The sequence below is a fragment of the Alligator mississippiensis genome, chromosome 3 (genome assembly GCF_030867095.1).
Source record: "Alligator mississippiensis isolate rAllMis1 chromosome 3, rAllMis1, whole genome shotgun sequence".
Taxonomy (NCBI): Eukaryota; Metazoa; Chordata; order Crocodylia; family Alligatoridae; genus Alligator; species Alligator mississippiensis.
The window spans coordinates 70,913,206-70,930,606 of record NC_081826.1 but is presented as its reverse complement, the minus strand read 5'-3'; the positions used below and the strand labels follow the sequence as shown (position 1 = coordinate 70,930,606).

The window sequence follows — 17,401 nt, the reverse complement described above, 5'->3', positions numbered from 1 at the left end:
GGGGAAGTATCACCTCCTTGGACCTATTTGTCATGCATCTGCTGATGCACGATAAAGTGCCATTGGCTTTTCTGATGGCTTCGTCACACTGCCGACTCACATTCATCTTGGAGTCCACTAGGACTCCAAGATCCCTTTCCACCTCTGTGCCACCCAGCAGGTCATTTCCTAGGCTGTAGGTGTGCTGGACATTTTTCCTCCCTAGGTGCAGCACTTTGCATTTCTCCTTGTTGAACTGCATTCTGTTGTTTTCTGCCCACTTGTCCAACCTATCCAGGTCTGCCTGCAGCTGTTCCCTGCCCTCCGGTGTGTCCACATCTCCCCATAGCTTTGTGTCATCTGCAAACTTGGACAGAGTACATTTCACTCCCTCGTCCAAGTCACTGATGAAGACATTAAAGAGTATCGGTCCAAGGACCGAGCCCTGCGGGACCCCACTGCCCACACCCTTCCAGGTCGAAACCGACCCATCTACCACGACTCTCTGGGTGCGACCCTCCAGCCAATTCGCCACCCACCGGACTGTGTAGTCATCCAAGTCACAGCCTCTTAACTTGTTCACCAGTATGGGGTGGGATACCGTATCGAAGGCCTTCCTGAAGTCTAAGTATACGACATCCACCCCTCCTCCTGTGTCCAGGCATTTTGTAACCTGGTCATAAAAAGAGACTAGATTGGTCAGGCACGATCTGCCTGCCACAAACCCGTGCTGGTTTCCCCTCAGCATAATTTGTCCTGCTGGGCTCTCACAAATGTGAGCCTTGATAATTTTTTCAAAGACTTTGCCAAGGATGGAGGTGAGACTGACTGGGCTATAGTTGCCCAGGTCCTCCTTCCTCCCCTTTTTGAAAATGGGGACCACATTGGCCCTTTTCCAGTCCTCCGGGACTTGGCCCGTGTGCCACGAGCATTCGAATATTCCCGCCAGTGGCTGTGCAATGATGTCGGCCAGTGCCTTCAGCACCCTCGGATGGAGCTCATCCGGGCCTGCCGACTTAAAGGCATCCAGTTCTTCCAAGTGACTCTACACCATCTCAGGGTCTACGCATGGAAGTCTGGCGCCTTGCTGCTGCCTCTCTACTACCCCAGTGAGAGACTTGTTGTGTCCCTCGCTTAGGAACACTGAGGCAAAGAACTCATTGAGGAGTTCAGCCTTGTCCCCCCTGTCTGTCACCAATTGTTTCTGCCCATTTAGCAGGGGTCCTATTCCTCCCTGGGTCTTCCTTTTACTCCCTATGTATCTAAAAAACAATTTCTTGTTGTCCTTCACTTGGGTTGCCATCCTCAGCTCCATGGTAGCTTTGGCCCGCCTAACTGCCTCCCTATAAGCACGAGCAGAGGAGGTATATTCATCTTTAGTGATCTCACCCTGTTTCCACTTTTTATGTGCTCCCCTTTTGTCCCTTAGGCTGCTCTGGATTTCTCTGGTCAGCCAGGGAAGCCTCCTGGCCCCTTTCCCTCTTTTGCCTCTCTCAGGGATCGTCTTGATTTGTGCCCGAAGTATTGTTTCCTTAAGGCACAGCCACCCTTCTTGGGCTTCCATCTCTTCAAATCTCCTACTCTGCAGTGCGTCCTTGACTAATCGCCTGAGTTCATTGAAATCAACTTTCCTAAAGTCTAGCACTTTCACCCTACTAGTTACCTTACCCACTCACCGTCTTATGGTGAATTCTATTATTAGGTGATCACTGTCCTCCAGATGGCTACCGATCTGGAGGTCCCCTACCATGTCATCCCCCGTTGCCAATACCAGATCCAGTATGGCATTCCCCCTAGTGGGACCGTGTACCTCCTGTGTCAGGTGGAGGTCCTGTACACAGGTTAGAAACCTGCGTGAGCGGTGGGACTTTGCTGTCTGTGACTCCCAGCAGATGTCCAGGTAGTTTAGGTCCCCCATGACTACTGCCTCTTTAGCTTTTATGGTCTCCGAGAGTTGCCTCAGGAGCCCTGAATCTCTTTCTTCCCCTTGATGTGGGGGTCTGTAGCAGACCCCTACCACAAAATCCCTTTCTCCTTGCCCCCCATGTAGCCTAACCCACAATCCTTCTACTTTCTCATCCTTGGATTCTGTCTTGATGAGGGTTGATGTATATTGCTCACTGACATAGAGCGCAACCCCTCCCCCTTTCTTCTCCACCCTGTCCTTTCTGTAGTTTCTGGCTGTATTGCTGCAGCCAGTTTAGTGGCCAGGCTCAGTAGGCCAATATGCCATAAAGAATTTGCTCATAGGATCAGCTGTTAAGCTTCCATTTGTCATATCTTGCACATGTACGAGTGGGTACCTCTTTGTGTTTTCTCTAGACAATCCTGCAGAAGGACAGATCAAAGTCTAGCTCACAGTGTGCACTTCCAGTAAATTTTTTCTACTTACTTTATTTAGTCAAGCTCTAAATATGGCTAAAAGGTAGCAGCAAAATAATACTTGCATTAGATTGCACATTTGAGAAGTGCAAGTTATAAAAAGTTCATTCCTATTGGATCAGACACAATTTTTACAAACTCAGTTGAATGCTGGGGACAAGAAACATAAGGGACAAGTAATATCCTACTGGTCTACCACTATGTAGACCTCTTTTCAGTCACATCTGTAGGCACACATGTAGCAGGCTTGCCTTTTGGAGCTTGGGTTGAGTCCCAGGCCTGAAATCTTGCTGTTTTGATTGGTGGAGCTCATCCACCAATCAGGAGGCAGTGAGAGGAGTTCAGTCACGCCCCTTTCCTAAGGGGAGGGGGATAGGAGTTCCCTTCCCCCGGTGGACCTGATTGAAGACTGCAACACTCAGGTCTGGAAGACTTCAGGGGCGGAGCCCTGGAGCATATAAAAGGAGCTGTGTGCCCAGCATGAGGGAGGCACATAGGGGAGAGAGAAGAGAGAAGAGCAGGCCTTAGAAGGGCTGAGGAGAGCTGCTCAGCAGGGCGAAGCAGTAGCACAGAAGTGCTCCTGAAGACTTCCATCAGTGGGGAACGGTGGACGGCTCCAGCAGCTAGGCTCTCGGAGTGCAGCCTGGCACACGGTGTCCAGACCCTGGCAGCTGTGTGAGGCGGCTCAGGTCTGCAACCTCTGGCATGTGGCCAGAGACACGGTGCACAGGACAGTGCATGGAGTAGGACCTTTGGAGCGCTTGGGCAGCTCAGGTCCTCAACCCCCGGAACGAGGCTGGGAGCTTGGGGCAGGAGGCGCTGCTTGGAGGGTCCGGGAGTGGACTGAGCCTGGTGCTGCATGAGGCAGCCCAGGCCTCTGACCCATAGCAAAAAGTTGAGTCCAGGGAGCCAGACGGTGACTGGGCTACTGAGCCAGCAGACAGGGCCAAGCCAGAGGCCCCAGAAGCCCTGCATAGTGGAGCTCTGTTCCAGGGGACAGCAACCCACCCCCAAAGCCCACTGCAGGCGAGAGAGCAATCTGGCACAGAGGACGAGGACCACCCTCCAGGCTTGGGAGCCGTGAATTGCAGTGAAAAGAGGATTTCCACAAGGGAGGGGAGTCCCTGTCCCCCCCCAGTTAGTTAAGTGCTCCTGAAAGGGGAAGTCTCACTGGGAGGGCCCCCTAAAGTTACCAGCTTCTTTGTAGGGCTTGGGAAAAGCCCAAGGGCATTGGGGTTTCCCCTCGGGATTGAGTTTATCTTTGGGGTTTATCTGTTTCAAATCAGATACTTACCTGTGACTTACCTGTATCTGGAACACTGGTTTTATGTCATTTACCCAAAGGATATTGTTTATGTTACTGGTTTAGATATCTTATAAATATTATATATATATATATATATTGTACATATGTTTATATCCATGTTCCTTTCCCTGGTGATAAGTTAATGTAAATAAATGTGTATATAGTTAAGTTCCCTGACTGTCCTGGCTTGGTTCTATAGGGATGGGGGGAAACTGAGCGGTCTGCAGTTCCCACCCCACAGTACACCTGCCAGCTAACAATCCCCTTCAATTGGTGAAGGAGAGTATATACCCAAGTTACCTGGGCTACATACACTTATTTGGCTCCATTGTCTTTGGGCAGTTGAGTTGTCTTTTGTTTTCTCCTTCATCAGTGTCCCATTAGAGGTCCTTGGATGTGGCTCCAAGGGGAGCAAAATTTAAGGCAGTCTCCCTTCCAATCCCATTTACAGCTTCTTTTAATAATCACTATTTCAACAGCAACATTTTTACATGAAGGAAAAACAGCAACACAAAAGCCTCAAAGATACATTAACAGGTCCAGGAATTTGATTGTCTCCAACATCATCCTCATGTAGGACATGACTGTTTAAGTACCTGTTGATGAGAGAAAACTTTCTAATTCAAAATCATCAAAAACACTTTTTTTTTCCCTTCAATTTTTGAGCTTCCAATTGTCAGACCTGATCAGGAAGGCCAGGCTAGGTCAAGTACCTAAGCAGCCACACCTGCAGAAAGTCACCAGCCAACAACTCTGCGTCAGTTTAGGAACAGCGAGTGGCCGGACTGGCTCCGGTTTCCAGACCAGTTGAAAGTTCTGACTTAGTCTGCTGTGGCAGACCTCCTGACTCTTGCGCTCTCTGGTTTTCTTGGTTGCTAACCTTGGTTTTTGTCTTTTCCATGGACTTGAGCTTTAGATTTGCTAACCGATCTGGGTTCTGGTCCTTGACCCTGGCTCTGTGTTTTGACTTTGACCTGTAGATTTCCCCTCAGACTTGATAACTCATCTTCTAGCCTTCCAGATCCTGACTGTAACGTGTTGTGGATGCTGCACTGGGATTTCCTCCTGGACTTGGTAATTTGGCTCCAGGATTTTGTCCCAGCCTCTGGCCCCCCAGCCACTCCTCCGTGTCTGGTTCATTAGGCCAGGCCATCTATGACCCATCCCCATATGCTAATGATGTCATAAAATTATTCTAGAACTATAAATAAGCTCTAAACCCCCTAAGCTTTAGGTGGGCGTTATGTTTATACTGTTGTGAAATCAATCAAGATTTCCAAAGTAACCCCCCCCCCCCAAAAAAAAAAAAAGACATGGCATGATTTTCCCTATGATGAGATAGGCAGCCACATTGTTCAAATTGAATTATTTTCTGATGTAAGTCATTTAGAAAAACAAGCTTCCACCTACCTTGTGTGGGACAGTGACACATCACACTCTAAGAAAAGTGATAGATCAGTGATAGGCATGTTGATTATATTTTTGTGTTGTTATTAAGATTATTTGTTCTCTCAGCTCTGTGTCCTGGCATACTTGCAACTACACGCTATCTGGCACCTATAGGATATAGTATCCAATGTACGTAAACTAGCAATTAGATGATCCTCATGCTGCTTATATCTCCCTACATTGGAACACTTTATACTTGGTGCCCAAATTGCTGCACAGACATGTAGGGCTAAGACTGACTTCACCAGAAGAGGATGCATCCAGCAGGTCTGTGTGATTCACGAAAATGGAGTCCTCTAGGGTTACCTGTGCCCCTACTCCCTCCAGCATACTTTCAGGCCCTCAGTTTTACACAGCACAAATCATACTGGATTTCCAGTCCAGGTCTTCCACATCCCCCCCTCTAGCTAGCAGCTGTGGGAGCAGGCAGCCTGCCTGCCCTGCCCTGCCCTAGCCACAGCTCCCTGCTGGATCTGCATGGCAGCTCATGGCTGCCTCTGTTCCTGTTGTGGGGCAAACTACTAACCCTATCCTGTCCCATCATTCCTCACTTCCCTGATGGTGGCTCCCTGCAAACCCAGCTGCCTCACTGGGCACCCACCAGAGGCAACACTCTGCAGATCCTGTGAGGAACAGGGACTAGAGCTAAGGGTGTAGCCACCTGTGAGGAGGAGACCCAGAGTGGGAGGGGAGACTAAGAAACTCATTAGTGGGGAAGTTCTCCACTCTTCTATTGCCAGATCCAGAGCCTGCTGCTTCTCTCCATCAGTCCCGCAGGTTTCCCACATAGGCAGGGCTGTCTCTGAGGAGCAGTGGCAGCAAAGGGTCTGTGCGGCTCTGGTCTTGCCCCACCCAGGCCCTGCTCCTGTGAGCAGCAGTGTGGGGTGGTGGCGCTTCATCCCCGCCTGCCCGCATGTACCCCAAGGACCTTTCAGAATACCACCAGAGGTACATGTACCCCTGGTTGACAACCCCTGCTCTATCTTGTTGTTTTTCTCCTGGCCCTACACATCTTCCTCTCTTGGCTGCCCAGGGCACACAGCTAACTTCAATAGACAAGTTGGAGAAAACCCTGAATAAAGACTAACCTGTGGCCTTGCAATTAGAGCACAGACTCCTGAGTTTTCTGGCCTACAACTCCATAAGCAAAGTTTAAATGTCCATGAATCCTGCAACCCAAACAAAAGCTTGCTCTTTATTTTGAATCATGCCCGCTAGTCCTGTCAGATGGATGCTGACCCTTTTTTATATGGACTGGTAGCCAAAAAATACTTCCATTCAGTCAACTGTGTCATATTAACAAATAATAAATAAAATTATAGGGAATATTTCTCAGAAAAAGGAACACAGTAAAAAACATGAAGCAAGAGAATATCATAAAACTGTCCCAGAATATTTGCTGGGGACATTAGAGAAAAATTTAATTATAAAGATATAGGATCTTGGCAGCAGTTTAGTAGTTTTATGCATGATAATTCACAATTAGTGTTGCAGTTTTAAAAGGGTTGGAATAAACATGAGATCTGATTAGAGGTCTATTCAAGCAGATCTGATTCCAGAATTAGAGCGTAAGTCAAAGCATACTATTATAATTTACTGGGTAAATATAGGATAAGCAAGATCATTTGGAAGAGATTGCTGTGGTAGAATAAGTAAAGATTGCTGACAGGGTCAGAGTAATAAGACTTATCACCAGAAAAGTGAAAGGCAGCCATCGCACATACCCTTGCACACTTACAAGCCACTGAAATCCTAGCGTAGAGGTATGCCAGCCTTCCTGAGCAACCAGCAATGAACTGCTCCTTAGGAAATCACTTGGATCATTTAGGTGATTTTGTGGTGGTAACTTTTACTGTGTGGCTTCAGCAAGGATTATAGGAAACGGTAAATTTACATAAAGACACAATCTAATTAAACAGTTTCAGTCTACGTCCCTTCTGTACTGGTAAAGACTTTCATAGATTCATAGATTCATAGATGTTAGGGTCGGAAGGGACCTCAATAGATCATCAAGTCCGACCCCCTGCATAAGCAGGAAAGAGTGCTGGGTCTAGATGACCCCAGCTAGATACTCATCTAACCTCCTCTTGAAGACCCCCAGGGTAGGGGAGAGCACCACCTCCCTTGGGAGCCCGTTCCAGACCTTGGCCACTAGAACTGTGAAGAAGTGTTTCCTAATGTCCAATCTAAATCTGCTCTCTGCTAGCTTGTGGCCATTGTTTCTTGTAACCCCCGGGGGCGCCTTGGTGAATAAATACTCACCAATTCCCTTCTGTGCCCCCATGATGAACTTATAGCCAGCCACAAGGTCGCCTCTCAACCTTCTCTTGCGGAAATATCAGGGAAATATTTCTAGGCATTTTAGTTTTCCATGGCAACAATGAATTGGATATGCAACAGTTGGTGTACTTATAAATGAGGTTTATGGGATTAGTAATTGAATGCCTAGATTTATGATTTACAGCTGGTGTCACTAGCCTGTTTGTTGTTTATATCAATTGTCATTGTGACACTTCCCTGCCCCCCTAAGAGGAAGCAGAAGGACAAAGCTACAAAACAACAGAACATTTTATCTATGCATTCCTTTTGATATTTATTTCTAACATTTTGGGATTAGGATCCTTTGGGAAAGAATTAGGGCCCAATTTTCAAAGTTGAAAAGCTAAAGTTTGGCACACAAGTCCATCTTTAGGGATATAAATAAGATGTCCCAATATTGTAGGTAGTCTTCAAATTAATTACACACAATAGGATTGAATCAGAAAGCAGCTTTCAGTTTTCTGGAGGGTAAAATTATATTGCTTGATGTGGAAATTGACCTAGGAATTTCTACATTAGAGTTATGGAGAAAATAGAATTGGCTTGGAAGTTTGTCCTGTGAAAGACATAAGCATCATGGGAGAAAAGAGGGGAAAAATAGGCTGTAGAGCTATCTCAGGGCAAGGGATACCTTTATTGGACTTGGGGATCCACAGTCTTGGTGAGAAAGAGAGAAATATACAAGTTTGTTAGAACTTTGAAAGAGAATTAGATATTCTATTGTGGTTGTGTAATTATTTTATATGACTGAAGTAGTGGTAAAACAGTAAAGTTATTTCACTAGACATCCTGAGGCAAGAGTTTGAGCCTCACTTTGAACTTCTGCCAAAGACTGTCCCATGTTGTGAATGGGCAATTCAGCAACAATAAACAGAGTTTACAGGCACATGCCCAATACCACTGTGATGTGGCTAACTTCTGTTTCTGTGGTGGCTGTGCTTCACTGTGGCAATCCTTAGTTTGGTCCAGAGGCTGTGTAGGTTTGCCTTGAGTCATGGAAGGGGGGCCTTCAGCCTACAGAGCAACACCCAATTACAGCATCTATTCCCCTAGGTTGTGAATTCCACTTTGTCTTTATACAATGCAGACTCTCACCTTGGTTGTCTGACTGAGCTTTCAAGTGGTGGAGCAAGAAAGCTAGAGATATGAGCTTCCATGGCATTGAGGGCTATGCATAATTGCTATTGCACAGGAAACTTGACTGGGAATGTATCAGTTTACTCTACATGTAGGCTGACAAATCCAGTCCTTAGTGGTAGAAAGGCCCATACATACCATATATTGAGCAGTTTGATTCTTGTGAAACCGATTTATTAAAATTAAAAATTGTCTGTTTGTATTTTGAGTTTATCTTTAAAACATTACATTATGTTAATACATGAATTAAAACATATTTTTGTTCCTGTTAAAAATGAAGTTTTGTACGGTGATGCAAATATGCTCACTTTACTCATACTTAGTGTTAAAGGACTGAATGCCAAAGTGTTCAGTCCTACTTTTCCCATCATATTCATCAAATAATATGGCCATTTTTTCTACATTAAATGTAATTTATCAGGAAGAACGGATAGTTGAAAGTCGTGGGCCCAGTACCTCATCTCATTAAGCACAGAGAAGACCATGTTCAGCTTCAACATGTAGGTGAAGGAAATAAGTGATGAGTTTAATGACTTTCTGACTCTGACTTTCCCCAAACTCATTTGTGCTATAAAGCAAGGAAACAGTGGATGTTTTTTAAGTGCAGAAATCTTTCTATTAATCTACCCTCCGTCCCTATCCAGAACTTCTCTCTTTTGACAGCTCTGTTTGATTCAGAAGATCATATTTCTGCTGCCATTTAACTGTTCACCTAGTACTGGACCAGCTTTCTCCCGTTTCCATTTCCCGGTGCAGAGGATCAACATCTCCCACTGGCCAATATTCTACCCACCATTACTTATATTTTTCACATACCAGGGTCAATCCTGTCCTATGTGATCAAACACTGAAATAATGAAATGCATCATCTATGGCCTTGTACCCTTCCCAGTATAAAGAGTCCAAAGTTGCTGAGGAACAGGGATCAAGCCTGGCTTTGTTTCTAGGATGATATTTTCTTCTTCAAAATCCTCTAGTATTCCTATCCATTCTCCAGATTCCCCTTTTCTCTTCTACTCAATGTTTCCATAAAACAATAGAACTATTTCTAGCTGATACCATAATTATGTGACTACTTCAAGAGTATATTGAAGGGGAAAAATAGGAAAATTCTCTAGAACTCTGGCCAAAAGACAGGCTTCTTCACCATCTCAACTCAGTAACTCTATCCTTAGCCCTTCAAATATTGGCCCTATTTTTATCTGTTTCAGCTATTTTGTACACTTACTTGTGTAATAATTGTTATTGATACAATATTGGGGAGCAGGAGGGTTGCCCTGTGGAAGGTAGTCTAAATGTATAGGAACAGCCACTCTAAGTTCCTAGGAAAATTATATATAGTCAAACAGGAGGCTCAGTGGCAATTTTTGCTGTTTCTTGTACAGACAAACCAACATTAAGATAATCCTAAATAAACTGTACTGCCATGGAAGGCCTGGAGATCAGTGGGATGACTAGCTATGGTCTGGGTGGATGGCAGAGGATCTACAGTGTTGTTTCGTGGACTTTTCCATTAGTTATAAGATTTTCTGCTACTGTTGGACTACAACTTCTGCTCCAGATTCATAAAAGTTTCTTGGATTTCAGTTGAACTAAATCAGTGTATACCTCTTAGGATCTGTCTTTAAGCTGCTCCACAATAGAAACATCTACCTGCATACAAGGGTAACACGGTCACATATTCCATTTAGTTTTCTTTTTCTGGAGACTTTTTGGGTTTTTTTGGAAAAAGGGAAGATTTGACACTTTATTTTAATGTTTATAGTTCAAAGGCCAGTTTCACAGATGTATGTTAGATTAATGTAAACATAACTTATGTAAATATGTACAATGAAAAATAAAGATAATATAACATGTTAAAATGCTGTTCATTGAAGAAAGGTTTGATTTATTTCAGCATAAATATTATTATTCATTTTCTTCTTGCATACTGGCTAATTGAATAGTCAAAGATAATAACCATAGCCTTTTAAAACTTTGATTTCATTGAATTGTTTATATGAAAGGGGAAACATCTGATCCAGTTTAGGATATATTTATTTTTATAATATATTAGAAACCCAAAAGTCAAGGTAAAAAATTCAATTTCAGATCCTGCTGTTTTGTGGACAGTAGGAATTATGTGATACCGAAGAGTGTGAGCTTTACAGAACAGGCAAATGAATTTAAGAAGGTTTTTGGCGGAATGAACAGTAAGGAAGTAACAGACACCTCACAATACATTATGCAGTTAAGATGAAGAATTTATTATATGTACAGTTAAGCAATTTTACTGAAGATGTGTTGTTCTGTTTAAAGAAAAGGGATAAAGGTAACCAAAATATTTTTGGCATGAAAACTACAATATAGATTTAAATTGGACTAAAACAGAACCTACTTATTGATTTAAAAGAACACGGACCCTGAAACAACAGATTGCAGATTGCATCATTAACTAGGACAGTAAAAAACTGTACAGTACAAGCAACACATTACAATAAATTATGATCAATGAGGCAGTCTCTCTCATTTGGGACAAAAGGGATAAAAGGGGAGGGTGTTAAAATCTCATAAATCCACCATATCTCTTTTCCATCTCTGGAACCTCTTTGGAATAACTTTCCCCATCTTCTTCTGAAGGCAGAACAGAATCAGTGAAGCGCTTAAGAAATCCACCATATCGTTTCTGGTAGTCTAGCCACCATTCTGGCCTACCTACTCTTCTCATAAAGCCACCATATCTCTTTTGCAACTCTTTGGCTTCATCTTCCAGTTCTGGACTGCGCTTTATGCTTCTCATGAAGCCGCCATATCTTTTGCTGACCTCCCCATCATTCTCACTTATTTCTCGATAATGTCCAGCTTCATTGTTGTCTCCTGTTCCCAGAAGCTCCTTCAGCAGATCAGAAGAATTAGCCAAGGTGTCATCATCTGAGTCTTTCTTCATGAATCCTCCATACCGCTTAGCAAGAATTTCTCCTCCAGTGGTTTCCTCCTCTGGTTCTACATGGTAAAGCTCATCCATTTTCTTCATGAAGCCACCGTACCTTTTCATGAAGCCACCATACTTCTTTGCTAGAAAATGGTTCTCATCCTGTTCTTTCTTGTTGTCTACTGGAGCGCTGTTGCCCTCCGCAGAAAGATCCAGTTTAGTCAGTTGTAGAATCTCCTTGCAGGTTTCCCAGGCTTTTGAAGAAGGCAGTTTTCCCTCACATTCTAGTGTGCATGCCTGAAAAATTGATGCGATTTACTAAGACTGGTTTAGTAGAAACAAACACCTTGGTGTTTTCTGGCCTTTACTTTAAAGCACAGAATCCAACCTTTATGAATGGGTTGTAGAAATTTCCTTTGTCTACAATTTATTTAATAGTTGTTATGTAGTTCTTTCACCTTTCTAGGAAGCAGCTGACACTGTCCTCTGTAAGAGGCAGGACACTGGGCTAGATGGATTGTTGTTCTGATCTGGCATGGCAATTCATGATTATAATTTAAACAAAGACACAAGTGTGTACACTCACACACCTCTATTCTGGCTTGGGAATATAAAAAAAATTGAAAAAAATATGAAGGTTCATGAGTAGATCCAAAAAAACCTCTATTTTATTTATCACTTCTTATTCACTCCTCTTATGAAGTCACTTAAAAAATACAAACAATTATAAGAGTTTATTGGATCCTTATAAAATAAGGTAATGTTAATACATTTTATGAAAATCTTAGTTTGGTAAATTTTCCATCCTGTATACAAATGTGAGATTGCTATCTGTGTTGGCACATTTACTTACAAGTTAGAACATAAAAAGACAATAATAGTGAAAAGAAGCCACCTGTAATGTGATGTTCTAAGTATCTCCAGTGGCTCCTATAGTTTTATTACTCTATAGTGTCTTTTCTGTTTTTATTGTTTTAACAAATATTTCAAATATACTTGGGTTCACATTTTAAATGAACACATAGAAATATAGGTTTTGCTATGCAAGATTATACTACAGGTCTACATAGTCTGGGTACTGTAGTAGTGTCAGATATGAAGAAGATGAATATCACTAAGTAGCTCTGTACAGAGAAGAAAAACTGCCTCTTGACCTACATAATCATTTTACATGCTGAAGTATAGCATAAGTTAACAAAACATAGATAAATGTTGTACAATGTAGCTTGTCATAGCTTACCTACATGTACTAGAGAAAATAGTTAATATTGCTATTCATTAGTAATAATTATTGGTATGTCATGGAAGTTATTTTCTATGCAATCATGATCTTCAGTAACATAGGAATGAATTACAATATACCAATATTTGCTCTTTTCATCCATAATTTTTCTCCTTTTCTATGCCACTGTGATTAATTCTATAAAGAACCACTTCAATGTTCTCAGTGCTGTTTTTTAAAAATTATTATGTAAGATGCCAAAGTGAAAAGTCAGAACAACATATAAGAACCTTTAAGTTTTAGACCTGAATAGCTCAAAATGTGTCATGACAAGGATTTTGACAAAGATTAAATAGGTTTAGATAAACCTGAATTAAATTAACAGTTATATTGAAATTGTTTCACCGCACAAAATAATTTCCATTGTACTTTCTTATAATTTAGAATAGATGGCACTCTAACAAGTGAATAAATCACTACAGTTATAGTCTCATAAATGGTGAGAAATTTTAAGTCATGGACTAATTACATTTGAAATGCTGTGTACTTTTACATTCATTATTAATTTTATAGTTTCCATTTCTTTAATTATAGATGAAAACAAATAACAATAAGGATATTTGATTTGCCTATATTGGGAACATTCTGTCTATGGATTTTATATGCTTTAGGACTATTAAACTAATAGCAACTGATTAGTTTACTAATTCTGTGATTAGCTATATTTTTAATCTTTTTATAATTGTATAACTGTCCATGGACCAGAAAGTTTAGGCTGTAATGATTTTCATATTAATAATCACTAGGGATTAATAGGTTAACCTGAGATGTTGTTCAAAGCAGTTTATGTTGCTTGCAACATTTCACTTGGAAAGTGCCTCTAATTTTCAGCTTTTTTAATTGGCACTGCATGAATATTTTCCTACAAAAACATTTTCATTATATCAATGATATGATCTCAGCTGCAGTCTGATTTGGAAATTTCTGTAATAGAAAATAAGCAAAACATTTTTCTTTTCTTGTTAGTAGATCTGTTTCAACAAATACCCTCCCAACTCTAATAAACATGCCCCAAATACTTTGTATGTAATAAATGGTGTGATTACATCCTCTGGTGTGCTATATGATAAAAGCAAGTATGAAGTCACAGGGTATGTTTAAATTTCCTGGTGCTCAATATGATAACAACAAATATGAACTCACAACATGTTAATGTGTCTCTCTGGAGTTGCTGTTAGTATAGAAAAGGTTATCTGGTTTGTGCCTTCACTCTTGTGTTATATCAGCTGAAAAAATGCTGTTACTGAGCAGTATAACACTTTTTTCTACCTCTGATGAAATTTGTACACGGAAGCTTGTTAAAATGAATTTAAACTTCGCAGTTGAGCTTAAGGATTGATTCAAAATTAAATACATTAAACATGCAGTTTTTATAGATCTATATCATGTTGGCTTTATAGATCTGTATCATGTTAGCACCTATCTATACAGATAAACAATCATAGGTAACTGCTGAGTTTAAAGATGCACCATTGTTTCTGTAACAAACAAGATTTATAATTCTGGTAATTCCTTGTGGACACAAACAACCACTGACTTACAGGCATTTTTGATGCAAAACTTTTAGGAAGTTCATTAGGAATGCTGAGTGTACAAAGGCTGCAAGATCAAATCCTTGAAGTGAGAGACTCCAGCAGGCTGGATGCTACTGCCTAAGAGCACACAGCATTACCAGTTCCCACTGAAGTCACTAGCAACTGTAGGAATCCAGCATTTTGCAGAATCAGACCCTTACATTCCATGCAAGTCCACTGTAATAATCAGTGCTAATAGGGCTTAATTAGAGAAAATAACATCTCAACTTTGATTGGGCAGCCATGGTTTCTTAACAAAATTTGTTTTAAAAACAGATGTTAAAGGAGTATGATTTACAGGCAGAGCTTTGTGTCTGCACCAGCACCAATGTATTTGGAAAATAGGCAGTTACTGCTGTTTCCCCAAACTACTGAGCACTCTGCCCAGGCTCCAGCCAAACACTTATGCACCCACCTAATCAGTCTCATCTGGCTCTAGGAAGCACAAATGCAGTTCCCATTGACTTCAGTGAGACTACTCAGGTACTTAAAGGTAAAGCCAGCATTTAAGTGCTTTAGCGTATTACAACCCCTTAGCTCACTCACTGCGACATCATGGTTCTTTGACGGTGCAGTATCTCGTGCCATACGAGTGTCAATACTTAATTAGGAGAAGAGCTACAGTGCAGAGCAGCAGCAGTCTCCTGAAAAATTATTGCATCCTTCTTCTGAAACAACTTTCTTTTGTTTTTGAGATCTTTATCTTTGTGTGAGTGTGCATGTGCATGTGTGCATTACCCATTACTGATAAAAATAGCTTAAAATCACTTCAGGGACTCTCTCTGCCTCTAAATCTCTATTTTCATTGACTTTTAATCACTTCTGAAAAAGGAAAAAACTTCCTCTGCAAAAAGTTTCCAAAAGCCAGATTTGAGAAATTGACTCCAAAAAATACTGTCCCCTTCAGCTATCCACAAAGCAACTGCAGAAATGCAATATAAACATGTAAAAAATGGACATTTGGCTGGGAAGATCTAGTTGGGGATGGTCTGGCTTTGAGCAGGGAACTAGGAGACTTTCTGAGGTCCTTCCAACCCTCATTTTCTATGATTTTATGACATAAGACAATCGGTTTCTAATCTCTCTCAGCTAGAACAGCCTTACACACTCTGAAAACGTTTCAGACATAATGACTTGGGTTTTATTTTTTTTTTTCGAGTGGAAGTATTTACGCTAACATAAAGTTTGCAGACTTTCCCCATCTGTATGTAGAAAGTGCCTCTAAACTTCCAAGCTATTTTTGATAGTTAATCCCTGGAATCACAGCTTTAAAGTTAAATGTGTGCTTTCCACTTGGGACTTGTCCTATTTGTATGATTTATACTGCAAAGCTCCCCACCCCCACCACTTTCTTGCAACATACAGTTTGCAAATGCGTTTCACAGCGGACTTTCCCCCCACCAACTAGCAGTAGCCTCCAACGGAGTCTTTTCTCTGTTAGCAGAGGAAACTTAAAGAGCTTCAAGCCTGCGTTAGCAGAGGGAGCTTCCTCTAGCACCAAGACCACACTGTAGAGCAACGCGATGCGTTACTGTCCCGGGAGGGGTAGACGAAGGATTGGCCGCTGATAGGAGGCTGGATGGATCTCACGGCCAGTTCTGCAAACATGCTTGGTTTGCTCGGACATTGTGACCAGCATGGCAATAACAGCTCTTTTCTCGTTAGACTCTCCTGAAAACTGCCCACGGGGGTAACCTCCCCTCCAGGGCGCTTTTAACCCTGTGTCGAAACTGAGTACATGGACGGGGCAAGCTTTGCCTCCGGCTCCAAGGGCGGCTACGTGCTCCGGGGCAGAGGAGGCCGGCCGGGCTCTCCCCTCCACAACCCCATGGCCCCAGGGGCACTTCTAGTTCATGTTGCTCGGGCCTGCCAGCTGAGCGTACACCACAGGGCGCTCGCGGCGGCTCGACCGAGCCCGTGGGTGCGTCCCGGGCCCCTCCGGCCGCCGCCCCGCCAGGACCGCGGGAGCTCTCCAAGGTGCTGACCCGGCCGCCGGGCACCGGGCACCGGGCACCTGCCCCCGCCCCGCCCCGCCCCGCCCCGCTTACCAGGGGGTTGATCTCGGCGTGGTGCCCCAGGCGATAGGCGCAGGAGGCGCAGTCCCGGCTGCATGCCGCCCGCACCGTCAGTGCGAGGCAGGTGCTGAGAGCCAGCAGCCAGCAGCAACGTCTTAGGAGCGAAGCCATGAGCTGCAGGAAGAACGGGGCAAAAGCCAGGTCCGGATCCATTCCGCCTCCCCGCGAACCCTTCTCGTCCCGGGCGCCCGCAGCCCGCCCTCCCTTCCCCGCAGCCCCCGCCGCCCTTCCGCGCTGCCTGGCGGAGCTCAGCCTCTGCGGAAGGGCTTAGAAGGGACCCAGGAGAGACTTGCGCGCCCTCTCCCCAGGCCCTGGTTCTGGCCGCCCCACCCGCCACGTTCCCCGCGATCGGCCCCGGCCCGGCCCCTGCACCGCCGGCGGGGCCGCGCCGAGCGCCGCGGAGCGGGGCACTCACAGCCGGGCTGCCCCAGGAGCCCGCTGCCGCCGCGCTGGAGAGGAGCCGGCTCCGCTGGACGCCTCTTGCTCCGAGCCGCTGTTATATAGCGAGCGGCCGGGCGAGCGGAGGAGCTGTCAAAGGAAGGGGGGGAGCAATAGCCCGCAGTTCTCGGGCCCCGCTGGAGGAGGTGTGGGGGCGGCGCGGGGCAGGGCAGGGTAGGGCTGCAGCAGCCGCCGTGCCCCGTGGCTGCTCCTCGAGTCCGGCTGCGGGAGGCGGCGGCAGCGACTTTATAATTCGGCCAAGAAGGGAAAAGCGGCGTCTTCCCCCAATCGCCTCCGGGCTTCGGCTGACGCAGCCCCTACGCCAGCCCGGCCGTCGGGGGGGGGCACGAGCGAGTCCCGGAGCCGCCGCCGCAGGGGTCTGCCCGCCGCCCCGCCCCGCCCCGCCCCGAGCCGCCGCCCCTCGGCTCGGCTCGGCTCGGCTCTCCGGGCCCGCTAGAGGGCGCCCGGGTTCCGCGCAGCCCGGGGCGGCCGAGGGGCGGCCGGCCCAGGCCCCCTCCCCGGTGGAAGAAAGCAGCCCGGTGCTGGGGG

The 17,401-nt window shown here is 44.5% G+C and overlaps 1 protein-coding gene across 2 annotated transcripts; it reads right to left on the bottom strand.

Moving 5' to 3' along the window:
- Positions 1-10,794: 10,794 nt before the first annotated feature.
- PENK (proenkephalin) lies at positions 10,795-17,175 on the bottom strand. Of its 2 annotated transcripts, XM_006270885.4 has the most exons (3): positions 16,830-17,175; positions 16,388-16,528; positions 10,795-11,780 (listed from the first exon to the last, which is right to left on the bottom strand). In XM_006270885.4, the coding sequence occupies exons 2-3, from the start codon at positions 16,523-16,525 to the stop codon at positions 11,112-11,114; spliced, it is 807 nt and encodes a 268-aa protein (XP_006270947.1). In that variant the 5' UTR covers positions 16,526-16,528; positions 16,830-17,175; the 3' UTR covers positions 10,795-11,111. The 2 variants fall into 2 exon arrangements, with proteins under 2 accessions (XP_006270947.1, XP_019354049.1); XM_019498504.2 differs by lacking the exon at positions 16,830-17,175 and having other exon boundaries at positions 16,388-16,605.
- Between the last annotated feature and the right edge of the window lie 226 nt (positions 17,176-17,401).